This window comes from Poeciliopsis prolifica, unplaced genomic scaffold (assembly GCF_027474105.1).
Source record: "Poeciliopsis prolifica strain line A6 unplaced genomic scaffold, Auburn_PproV2 SCAFFOLD004, whole genome shotgun sequence".
NCBI lineage: Eukaryota > Metazoa > Chordata > Actinopteri > Cyprinodontiformes > Poeciliidae > Poeciliopsis > Poeciliopsis prolifica.
The window spans coordinates 13,040,767-13,053,914 of record NW_026562379.1 but is presented as its reverse complement, the minus strand read 5'-3'; the positions used below and the strand labels follow the sequence as shown (position 1 = coordinate 13,053,914).

The 13,148-nt window shown below is 36.9% G+C and overlaps 1 protein-coding gene across 1 annotated transcript in view; it reads right to left on the bottom strand.

Annotated features, from left to right (window-relative positions):
- Positions 1-13,148, bottom strand: part of nbeab (neurobeachin b) — a 203,748-nt gene that overhangs the window by 107,614 nt on the left and 82,986 nt on the right. The window contains exons 26-31 of the mRNA XM_055028191.1: positions 12,059-12,239; positions 11,163-11,254; positions 10,885-10,992; positions 9,517-9,685; positions 6,591-7,023; positions 525-685 (exon numbers count right to left, since the gene is read on the bottom strand). Of these exons, the coding sequence (XP_054884166.1) occupies positions 525-685; positions 6,591-7,023; positions 9,517-9,685; positions 10,885-10,992; positions 11,163-11,254; positions 12,059-12,239 (1,144 nt within the window). The remainder of the gene's footprint in view (positions 1-524; positions 686-6,590; positions 7,024-9,516; positions 9,686-10,884; positions 10,993-11,162; positions 11,255-12,058; positions 12,240-13,148) is intronic.

The window sequence follows — 13,148 nt, the reverse complement described above, 5'->3', positions numbered from 1 at the left end:
GTTAAAAAGATTTTTTTGAGACTAGCAGACAACATAAGCTCTAAGGTGAAACCAGTTCACCAGAGAAGAGGGCCAGGAGAATCAGCATGACAGCAAAAGAGGCAGGTAATGAAATCAGGCAGGGGTACATTTTACATTTCATATATGTGTGTAAATTCATTCTCACTTTTAGAAAGGCTTCAGTTTACAGTAAATTACAAAAAGACTCAATCTGGGCATGAGGAGGTACAGTAATGTGTCAAGAATGGTATTTTTGAAGTTGGTTGTGGACAGTGGAGGATGATAGGGAACAGAAAGCAAAGAGAGCCATCTAGTGGTTTTAGAAAGCAAGGACAGGGTCAAGAGATCAAAATGGCCAGTTTTGTTTCTATTCTTATTGTGGCCTAAAGAGAACAAAAAACAGAAGGGTAATCAGGATGAAAAGCACACCTAAAGTGACAATCATCTAAAATTAACTATTAAATATGGAATGTAGATTAATGAAATTTTGTATGTGTACTTCAAGCCCCTTTTGTTATGCCCACCGGTGGTGTTGATCATGCTTTTAGGGGTTGCAGAGGCAGCGGCAAAGATGTTCGGGGTGCTGCAGCTCGAAAGCCCAGGGGAGGTGCTGGTGCTGCTGGACCCCAGTGTGTTGACCGCAAAGCTGCCAGGGGAGGTTTTCTTCACAGGAACCACCACACTCCTACAGGAAACACAAGGAACGTGTGCAATTCACACAAAAAGAGTGTGGACATTAAATAAATATTTCACGTAGAATGAAACTTGCAGGTTTAATCTCTGCTGATTGAAAACATAAAACACCTAATATAGTACAGGAGAGAGAGACAGGCAAAACTCAAACTGTAAAACACAAGTGGAATATTCATATGGTTTAACTTTTGGCACCCATTAAATAAATAAAAAAAAATAAAAATAAAAAGAGCTGAATTTATGAGAAACATGTTTTTCTGGAAAAAAAAAACTACTTAACTAAATGAATATACATAAAAATTCAAACTAATTTCAACTTGACTTTCTAAACATTTCTGTGCTCTGTCGTGTTTAATTCAGTTTTGTTTTTTTTTTTAGGTTTTTATTTACTGTGAGGCGCTTTGTATGAACAGTGCCCTTTTCATGCAAATAAAATAAAAACCTAATTACTAAACAACTTAGGACGTAGGTCCTGTACTCTTTGAAAATGACTTAAATTTCATAACTTTTGTTCCAAAAAAGTTCATATTTTACATAAAATAGGAATAAATAAATAATTATGTTTAGGTGATGTACAAAACAAAAGAAAGTAAATTTGTTTCTCATGTCTTACTACTTTTCGAGTCAGACAGCCTAAGCATGGCCCCTCATTAGGCAAAGCATCTGAAAAGTAAACATCCTGACTTGTAACCGCATCTTTTATCTTGTAGCACTTAAAAAAATACATGCGCTTATACACAAGAGACATAAGTAAATACATGTAAAGATCTGATTTTGAGCAACTCTCTTTCCTCTACATCTGCTTTTTGCTACCAGCCGTGACAGTAAAAGAAGAAAGAAAAACATTCAAGAAACTCCAAAAGAGCAACCGTGAGAACATTCCTAAACCAAAAAGCAGGGAAACCCTAAATGCATCTGCATATTTCTTGTAGTGTCATTGTACGTTATTAGATTTAGAATTAAATATATTTTGTTTTACAGAAAATGGCAACAAAAACAAAAAATAATTCCAAGACTATGGATTCATCCCCATCCAAGGAAAGTAAATGGAAAAACAAAACAAAAAGAAAAATAAGTAATTAAGATGTGTCTTGATTTTTAATATGTTAAACTTGAAACGTTCCCATCTAAAAGCTTTCTAAAAAGAGGTTTGTGGTTTTGTGGTCAATCTCAGCAAATTTTCACTATAAATTTGAATTTGCTCTCACTGTTGTTTCTTAAAATACCCAAAAAAAATTTGTGTATTTTCAAAAATAAAAAAATGGTGAGATTGAATGGTGTATGTTTCTGAATTAAAATATAATTTATTTCCAGACTTTTACACACATTTTCCAGATGTACCAATAAAGAAGGTATTTACCAAATGAGTTGCTTCACAGAGGTGGCACATTTTAGCATGCACAACAATCTTTGCTCTAAAAATAATTCATCTTACTTGTAAATTAAATTAGTTTATTTTTAGTTTTCACAGTTAAGGCCTTAGGAAATTTAATTATCTTTACCTCAATTATCTACACAGTTACAACTTGTGAGGGTCTAAAGGTTTTCTTTTTTTAATTTAATACACAAAAACACTAAGGAAATGAATTATGGTTTCCTTTCTATATATAGAAGGTACTACCCTATGCATCACACACTGCTAAAAATGGAAAAGGACAGATCATTTATTTAAAAAAATAAAAAATTTGAAAAAATGTGGCAGAAAGCATGTGGAGATCAAAATAAAACTTGCACATGACCTTTCAAAAGAAAACAGGCAGCCCAGTAACTCAAAGTACTGTTTGCATGCAGTCTTTTTCTTGCCAAGGACTTAAAAAAGAAGAAAAAAGGGGGGGTAGAGTGACTTTGGGTCTGCTGCAGCTCCCTGACAGTGAAGAGAAGCTTGTCCTTATCAGGTCTGCAGTTGGCCTTTCAGTTTGTGAAGGTGCCAGATAATGTCTCGTTCAATATCCTGCAGTTACTCTGGGTGACAAAGGCCAGGCCTTTGCACTGTCACAAGCTAAGCCTGTTGTCATCTGAAGCAAATCCCCAGATATCCTCCGTCTGCAAAACAACACACACTTTTGTCGTCTTTTGTGGCTGTTTTATATCCACACTCCATCTCCCAGATCACGAGCAAGAAGCCCGCTGAGCTAGATGCAAACCATTTATGGGTGGTTTATTACCACTTGCCCATATCTTCCTCTTCTACACCACAAATTTTGCCCCAATTTGTTAAAGCATTGATATTTTATTTATCAAAGTATTTTTTTTTTTGTAGATGAGCTACAAAAACTGTATATACAGCGAACATATTTGGCTGCCCAGTGGACAGCCAAATATGTATTTTATACAGATGACAGCAGTTAAGCAAAGTATTTGAAACTTGGATCAAAATCCACAGAATAATAAAGAAGAAATATTCAAGAAGTGCTTGGGAGCTTACTAAAATATTTATACCATCAGGGATAAGGCTGTGCTCTGAAGAACACTCATGACAAGTGTTAGTTATTTAGTACAGCTATCTACAGTTATACTCTGTTAAATTGACAGATTTCAGACCAACACCAGCATGTTATTAATTGTAGAAACCATGAGTAAATTTATTATTGCTTCCCAAAGTCATCGGAGAAGCACGCCTTTCTTTCTGCCTGGCTGAGATGTTGGATTAGATCAGCAGGATGTTGCTAAAACATAGACCTCTTTTCATGAATAATTTATAAGTCTAGTGCTCATGAATCATGTATAGATTATCTAGTACATATTTTATTAATAGGATTGTCTTAATTGAGTTGCAGAGAATAAAGCAAGGATTAATCTCAGGATGAATATTAATGAAGTCCATGGCAAATGAAAGTGTAACCAACAAAATATTTCCTTTATAAATCCCTGAGAAGATTCCTATCTAAAGGGCTTTATTAAGAAATGTTGAGAAAATGAAAAGCACTGTGTTTACAGTGCTTTACAAAAATATTCACATCTAGCACTCTGTTTCACATTTTGTCACGGTAGGACAAGTACCAAGTGACTGTGTTGAGCCTAGTGCAAACAACAGACCATGAGGGTCGATCTCAGTGAATATTTAATTTAAAAAGAAACTTAGCAATGAAAAAGATGTCCAACTAAACATAGGAAGCCCATAAAATAAAGGAAACCTATAAGGCAAAAAAGGGAGGGAACTGATGAGAAAGGAGTAAAAACGGGGTCCATATGAATCTAATTAGTACCAATAAGTAGGAAACTAACTGAGGTAAAAATCTTAAAATAATTCAGTAATAGTTGCACAAAGGGAAACCATTGCCAGATAAGGAATGCCTAAACATTAGATAGCAATACAATACCAAAAGTGACAAAAGTCAAATAGTATTAGTATTAGTTTAAGAACCACAACCAACAGGTCAGTGATTAAGTTGTGGAGAGGTTTTAAACAATGTCAGATTATCCAACAATATTCCAAGCTTTGAACATTATCAAGAACTAGCTGCATCCAAAAAACAGTTTCAGGCACTACTGCAAATCTGCCAGTCATCCAACAAAACTGACACGCTGCAAAACATTAATGAGAGAAGCAGCCAAAAGGCTTATGGTAATTCTGGAGAAAATACAGAGGAGGGAGAATCTGTTCAACTATTAGTCATGCCCTCCACAAATCTGGTCACTAAGGAGGAGGGGCAAGAAAGAAAAAAAAAAGACATTTTTGAAAGAAAGAAAGAAACAAACAGAGAAAAAAAAAACAAAGAAAGAAGCTCTAAGAAGTCCAGTTTAAAAGTCTGTCAGAAGTTCCTTATGGGCCATGCCAAAAATGTGAAAGATTCTCTGAGATGAGGCCAGAATAGACTTTTGGACTGTTATGAACAAAAATATATGTCATCCCCACAGAGGAGCAAAGAGGAGGCATCATTATGCTGTAGGGATACCTTTCTTCACAAACAAAAACATCGTTATTTTCTTCTACTTCAATAATGCACTACTTTGTGTTGGTCTGTCATATAAAAACAACAAATTAAATTTGAAATGAGAATCTGTACAAAGAGCATGACATTTCACTCGTACACTATATATATAAATATATATATTCTCATGCATTATTAAAGGACCAACAGTATTTCTAATCTGGAAGGTTGGGAGACAAAAGGAAGGAAGCAGAGGATTACTGAGGTATGTCTCTACTGTATTTCTTGCAGGTCAAGTGGAAGTCTGGTTGCTGTGAGGTTTAAACCTCTCCTCTATATGACAGACGGCCCCCATGCACTCCATTTTAAGGCATTTTTTTCCCTCTTTTTTTTGATATTGTCACTCTCAATCTAATTTTTCCGTGACAGACAAATGAAAGATCTTTCCATGGTTGGCAGCTCATTTCACTGGCAGGTGGCACACAATTAGACACAGCAAATAGAAGCAGGAGGGGGGAGTGACATGAAAAGCATTAGACAAAGTTGTAAATGTGGTCAGGAGGTTTTGTGTGAAAGCATTTCAAAAATAATACACTTTGGTGCGGTGACTAATTTGAGGCTGCCAGCTTCCATTATGGATGTGAGCTGTGAGGACGATGGCCGGCCATGGCGTGTTCTGTGGCCACTTCTGTTCAATCTGTCATCAACACCCTGGAGACCCCTGTCCTGTCAGCTGTCCTTTCTCCACATACTCCATGTTTCCCCCTCCATTCATCAGGATCACCAAGCCCAAGCTCAACAACAGAATACATTAGGGACAAAGAATTGTCCATTGTTGCTCTCATTTCAGAACGTGTTTTGTTCACCCTTCAAGGGTGTTTATTTGCTAAATTTGTCATAAACAATGTTAAATCAGTGGCAGAAATGGAACATTTGTGCAAAAGCAGCTGAAGAAAACAGCCAGCAGGAATCTGGGATCAGGGGGAGCTCAAGCTTGAAATCCCTGCAGCAGCAGGTTTGTAAACAGTCAGATCCAGACAGATTACTGTGCGGTTCAATCTAATCCAGGAATGTAAATAAACTAAAACACCACGACAGTACTTGAGAGACCATTTCAAACACAAAAAAATTCCTCGTGAAGAGAAAGAGCACAAAACAAGTGGGCTCGAAATAAATAATGTGCTCCAGTCATCTTGGAAACCATTACTGCCATCTTGCATACCTGAGATAATCCTGATGGATTAAGATAACAATTTTATGGTTACTTGAGAGACCACATGCATTCAGGTTCATCAACAAACCACAAATCTCTTTTTGATTTTCATGTTTCCCAGATTGTCACTAACTAATGAAAAGCATGATGCTTATGCTTTAAACCAGTGATTTCCAATTAGTCCTGCATGTTTTTTTTTGTTGGTTTTTCCCCCATGGTTCGAAAAACTTACTCAGAAATACTTCATCATCAGGCCTCAATAGAACTTGATGATATGCTGAAGAGGTAATTCTGTCATTTGATACAGCAGTGCTGGAGCAGGGGCACATCTAAAGCTTGTGACAATTTGGTATTTATAGCAAATTCTATAATTATTCTATCTTTGTCAAAGATCAGTTTAGATCTCAAAAACATGATCAAATCCCCTTTTTTCTTTGCCCTTTCTCCTGCCAGATGCTAATGAATAAAGGCCATTAGAAACCTTTTTAAAAAAGTGAATTCTAACCATACACCAAGTAAAACCGTCACATAAACATGACAATTATCACTCAAAAAAAAGTTTTGAAGTAGCTAATAACTGGTGCAAAACAGTGGGTACAAAACAATGCTTGAATTTAAATGTAAAATCCTAAGTATTAGATCAGAGTTCCAAAACAGAGTGACGAGTGGGAGAATATACATGTTTAATCCAGGTTGTGACCTTCTTACTTTGAAATCAATATATAAAAAAAGAAAAAAGATACATTTGTAATAATGATCCATGGCAGTCATTTTCAGGTAGTTACATATTTGTAGCCAACTCAACATCTCACCTGTCAAAGGACTGAAACTGTACCGGCAGCACAGCCTGGGCCTTTGCAGCACAGTCTGGGAAGGACACTGGCTCAAGTCCAGCCTCCACACCCTCCAACGGGGCGGCAACCAAGCTCTTCAAAATCTCCTTGACATTAATACCTTTCTTGGACTGACTAATGCTGATGACGGAGGAGGACGACTTGAGCACCTCGACATTAGAGGGCTCAGACAGAATCTCTTGGGACTTCTTCACCTCAGAGGAAAGTGTAGAAATGAGCTCATTCACAGCACAAACTCCTCCCACTTTGTGATCCAGGCCAGACCCATTAAGGATGCTGGCTACCTGCTCATCCCCAATCCCAGAGTCTGTGTGGGGTAAAGAGGTTTCTATCTGAAGGTCTTCAGATGGCAAAAAAATCTCCTTACTGCTTGTGAATGACAGTGGTGTTTCTGTAGAAGATAGACACAAATTAGGGAGTTTCAGGCACTGACATGTATACATAAAATAAATAACAGCCACAAAATGTGCCATTGATGCATACAGTGTACAATTTAATGTTAACAAGAAGTGTATTGCAGAAGTGTTGGTGCCTGTTGAACTTTTTTTTCACAGATGTTGAAGCATAACAGCAAATTTTAAATGCTTTCTTTTTAGGTTTCATTTTCTGAAATTCATTTTATTTCTAAAATAAATAGTACGGGTTTGCACCCTTTAACTTGATAGCCTAAATGGAATCATCTGCATTAGGCGTCAAATGTGCAAATATTTACCTCGGCTGGTTTAAATTAAAACATTTTTATAACATTAGAAGGGTCCAGATGAAATCAAGATTTAAATTCAAATTTGAATCTGTGGCAAAATCTGAGAATTAATGTCTACCGTATTGATGAATGATTTTTGTGCTCTTTTGTGTTTCTGTGAAAAAAAGATAAAAAGCAATGTCTTAATAATTAGAACTTATCAAGATAATAGTCAAATTTAACTAATGAGAACTGCAAACCTCCGAATCTGATCAAATCCTAGTTCTACTTATTAATGATACTGACTTTGGTTCTTCGAGACCCTCCCTAAAAATAAAAACATTAAAAAATGCTGTTTACCCTTGAAATGCATTACTACGTGTAACTAATGTATCAAAGCAGCCCATTTGATAAAGATAATTTGATCACTTTTCAACCAGTATGTGGGATTATTGGTCTGAATACAATGGCAAGCGTATTGCTAAAAATACTGTAGCAAATACTTTTTATTGTCACTACGATGATAATTGTAATAAATGCAATAAGACATTGTTATAAAGATTTTGGTCCTTATTGTCCATCAGCAGTTTACAGATGTCCTCAATTCAATTTCACTGAGCTTGAGCTATTTTGTAAAGGACTCAAATGGCAGAGTTTAGATGAGCATGGTGACTTGAAACATACATCAAAAGCCCTCCTACTGTTACTGCAGTGAATGGTAGTGGTTGGATGCAAATGCATATCACAGCTTTCATATCCTTATCTTTGAATTCATAACCACATAATAACTTTGTGTTGGTCTGTATTCTAAATTCCTAATGAAACACATTGCAGTCTGTGGTTGCAATGTGGAAAAGATCAACCGGCATTCATACTTTTGCAAGACACTGTGTTTAATAAAATGGTGAAAGATGAATTCAGTTCCATCTAAATTATTAACAGAAAGAGTGCATATGAGGGATAGCTTTAGATTCAAAGCCAAAGAGCAAATATTGCATATGTAGAGTAAGCCACATGCCGAGGGAGGCTCTAAAGAAGCTTCGATTTTCCCTTGAGATTAACTTGACTTTCTTTCTCCCTCAGTGTTAATAAAACATGATTCATTTTTTCTGCATATATATATATATATATATATATATATATATATATATGTTTTTTTTTGTTTCTTATTAGTATGGGAAACTAATAGATAACATCTTAATACATACCGAAACAAAAAGAACATAAGGTAAAGCTAAAAGTTTATCTAGTTCTCCAATTATTTTTGAGGAGTTCCAGAAGCTCCTTGTCGTTTTGATTGTAGTTTATCCTGACCCAGCGGTTGCTAAAATGCAAGGGCAAATATATTAATATTCTTCACATGCCCCCTAACGCGGTCAGCAGGGCCTGATTTAGCCTGCAAGTCGACTAGCTTCCTGGTCCATCAGACAATCGTCTGCCACATGCCGTCTGGAAAATTCCCCTATTTTCTGGTGAAATTTATGAAGGCGGCAGTGTGCCTTTCTCCTCCCAGCAACCTCTATGATCCCATTCTCCTCTGGTGGATTGGTTGCCTAATGGGCACTGACAGATGGGGCTGAAAATAGCAAGCCTGTCTCCACTGCCCCAAAAACCCACAGCTTTTTCATCTCTTAACTTCTCACTGCTTATCTTCTTTGCGTGGTCTCAGCTCTTTAAATTACACCTACATATTCCCTTTGGCCGCTCTCCCCTACTTCTATTTTCTTTTATTCACTTCACCTTTTATCTCAATGAAAGTTGATAAGGTGTGTTCACTCGTACATTTCACAAAACCAATTTCCACTGCTGCAGACATTGTGTTAAACCTTTGAGGGCAGCCAATGATTTCCTTTCATGTGACTTAATGTATGATTTATGACGCCAGGCACTTTCCTCCTTTTATTTTAGAGTGGATGTTGATGCCTATTCAAGTTTCTAACTTCAGACTTCAGCACAAGTCTATTTGCTTCCACACTGAATTGTGTGCAGTGCAATTAGCAGAACTCATGAATAAATCATATTGAGCTGGTGGAACACAGGCAGGGGTATCCCTGTTGTTATAGTGAATGAGCATGCAGCTCCTGCAAGCTGGCAACAGAACAAGAGAAAACACTCTACTTAGCATTTTGTTAATCAGGCACAGTCACTTCAAACTAAGATTAGATGAGCAGAAGAATGGATGCAACAAAAGGGGCGTAGCACCTTTGCTGGTCGGTGAATTGATCTCCTGGCGTACACTGCGGCCTAACTGACAACTCATCTTCCCAGGCTCACACTGAGGCTCAAGGATGTCACGGTATTTGGAAACCATGAGGACAGAGATGAAGTACACCACAGCCAAAGCCAAGAACTGGGCTTGTTTACTGTCATCCTGTGGGAAGAAATCACAATAGTTATGTAGCTTTCTATTCAGATGGCTGGGTTTTCTTACAAACACAAAAGTACATAAAAATACAATGCCACAACTTTCCAAAAATAGGTTTAACTAAAAACATCTATCTTTGCAGATAAGTTATTCGACATACTAACAAAATATGCCTATTGCTTTATAGTAAGTAAGACTTATTGCACTTAAAACTCAAGTTTGCCACAATGTGAAAGTATTTTCCAAGAAATCCGTTAGTGACAGAAACCAGACAATATTGTGCTTCATTAACCTTGACTGGTCCCCAACCCAGGTCCTTAGGGCTCACTCTACTGCATGTTTCAGCCGTTTCCCCACTGAAGCACAGTTGATTCAAATGATTGCATTACCTCCTTGGCATGCCTTCAATTGCTGCAGAAGCCTGTTAATCACCCATTCATTTAAGCCAGATGTGTAGCAGTAGGGAAACACCTAACACATGCAGGACAGTGGACCCAATGCACAAAGGTCAGGGAGCACTGGTGTATGGTATCAGTAAGTGAAGTCAGGAAAAGCATAAAAGGTGTAAGCTATTTAATAAGAGCAATTTTGTCTAAACCAAGAAGTTACTGTGGTTTATTTCAGCCATGAACAAGTGAGAAAAAGCAGTTGCAATTTTGCCAAGTCATAAACTTTGTCACAATAGCCAAGTCTTCAGAACACACTTTTTTTTAGAAGTGAGCAGCAACAAATTTAGCAACTTTTTTAGTTTTTTGGGGGGAGGGGGGCTGGCCATCAGCAGATGTTTGCCTCATATTGTCTACATAATTACCATTCATGGCAATACAACTATAAAAACATTATCAGGAATCCAACAGTTCCTACAAAGAAATTAGATTATGCTAAACTGAAAGCTTTATCAGGTCAAATCTTTGCAAAAAACAGAAACCAATAAGGTGTCACAAAACTGATTGACACATTTATAAATTGTGACAAACATTTACCTGTCTTCTGAAAAGGGTCAAACCAAAGGAATCCAACTCCAATCCTTAAGGGGCAGTAACATCTATGTTTAAGATGTGGTTTCTTGAACATATTAGCAGACCTTGTCAAGTGCCTGCTAATAACCCATTTATCTGATTTAGGTGGGTTGGACTAAAACACGCAGGATGTTGGCTCTTGAGGACTTACTTTGAACACCATTATGATAGTTTGATCAGGCTCACCACATCACGAAACACAACAGCTCGCAGTCTGTTGATGTCCACATCCTGCAGCAGCCGATCAGGATCTTTGATTGGAGACAGGTTAGTAGGGCCAGTTTCCCCGGATGTCTAAAAAAGAAATTATTTGGGAAAAAAACAAAAAGAAAGAAAAAAAAATGTATTTTTTGGAAACATAAAAAAGCAAAAAATCTGGTAAATTTTGGAAATGATCGTGAAACATTTAACTAGCTCAAATAACAGAATTTAGATTGGCAATGAAAATTTTCATTATATCGTACCTTGCAGGTCACAGCATTCTGCAAGATTTCCTGAGTCCTGTTGTTGTGCCTCTGTCTAAACTCCAGACAGTTCCTAACAGCCACACAACAGACTGTACACAAACGACACACCAAGCAGGGTCCAATTTCAGAATCAAATGAAAATTAAATGTTGATAACATGCATGACCTCTTTAAACCTAATCAGTTATCTCTGATGACTATTTGTTCCAGGCTGACGGGAAGGGGAGCAGGAGGAAAATCAGCAGCCAGTCTGATTTCACACTAAAGCAGTGATGAGAAATTTTATGTTCGGAAAAAGGACACTGAAGCCTGAAGGCTATTTGCCATCCCCTAAACTGCAAGTTGGGGACCGCAACAATCAACCAAATGCGAACTTATAAACCCACAGGCACAAACACAAGGATGAAGATGAGACTTTATACAGACAAAAAAACAGCTGACTCGAGAATGATTTAATTTACTTGTTTCTGAGTACAATTCACTATTGCTTGATTACATTCACTGAAAAACAGATATACAGAAAGGCAGAGGAAACCTCAGATTCCCACATTTAACAGAAACACAAAAGGCATTTGGGACGAGAACACGACTGCACTGCAGATAAGTCTCTGCTCTCTGGGAATTCAAAAATAAAAACTGCAAAGAAACCCTCTGCATTCTACAGTTTACTACACAATTACCACAGGATCCTTAAATTAATTAGCTCTGCTGATCAAACAGGGGATTTAAAGGGATTAGAGGAATTAATATTATGTGAAGCGAACACTATTGTATCTTCAAACTCAATTCAATTTCTGTTGTACATGCATGAATTAATGATACTGTAATTTTCCATCCCCTTCTTTGCACTGACATTCAGTCAGCAGGAAACCGTCTCAAGCAAACAGAACCTACCCAGTCGGAGGCACTGGCGCATCAAACCACCAGAGGACATGTTCTTCTCAGCCTCGATCTCGCTGAAGTTCAAGGAGCTCGAAAACACCAAAACGTCCACCATAACCATGAGACGAGACAAGAAAGTAATGGCAGTCTCTGAGGACATGCCCTGCGTCGCCTCAATGTTCTCCAACTCAGTCTTGAATGATTCAACAAGAGAGTTAAATGTAAAACATTTAGTTGTCAAGTTTTCAATTGAACTAGTAGTCTTTAACAAAAGCAAAGCTGTAAGTATAAAAATATTTAGTACTGAAATAGAGTGGCTTGTCAATGCATGTCATGGCAAATTAGAAACTACATAGTTCATTACCATTGTTATGGTGATAGATGGGCTCTCTGACAAAGCGGACATAATATTCCAAATAAGACGAACCAGTGGGAATTTAAGAGCCTTTCCCCCCAAAAAAAATTAATAGGGTGCAACATTAAAAGAAAGTATTTTAAATGGCATAAGTACTGACCTTGACAGTCTAGTTGAGTGCCAAAAAAGATAAAGAAAGAAATATTAAAATCCATTTTGCCATAAAACATATCTTTGCTATTTATGAAATGGGATTGAAATGGGATTGCAAATAAAACAAAAATGACAAGGTCCTTGAAAGATAAAAGTTACTGAAGTGAACAAGAGTATTTACAACAAATTCAAAATCAGGATGATCACAAGATGATCACAGAACAACTACCTCTGGACATACTGGTGAATTTCAATAGATTGCCATGAAAACTTTCATTCAGGAATTCAAAAGGTGAAACTTATTTATTGCATACACAAAGAATAATATATATGTAATGTTATTTTTAAATTAATTTTGATCATGATGACAGTTGATAAAAAACCTAAATTTAGTTGTTTAGAAAATTTGTTAGCCAAAACAGAAAAAGAGACAAATCTAATACAAAAGAAGTGAAGTGGCATATACCATAATGAAGACGCTGACTTGACAGTTGTTCACCCTTCACAAGGAGGGTAAGCAACAGAAATTCATTGTTAAAGAAGTTGACTGCTCCCAAAGTGTTCTATCCAGACATATTAATGGAAAGTATAGCA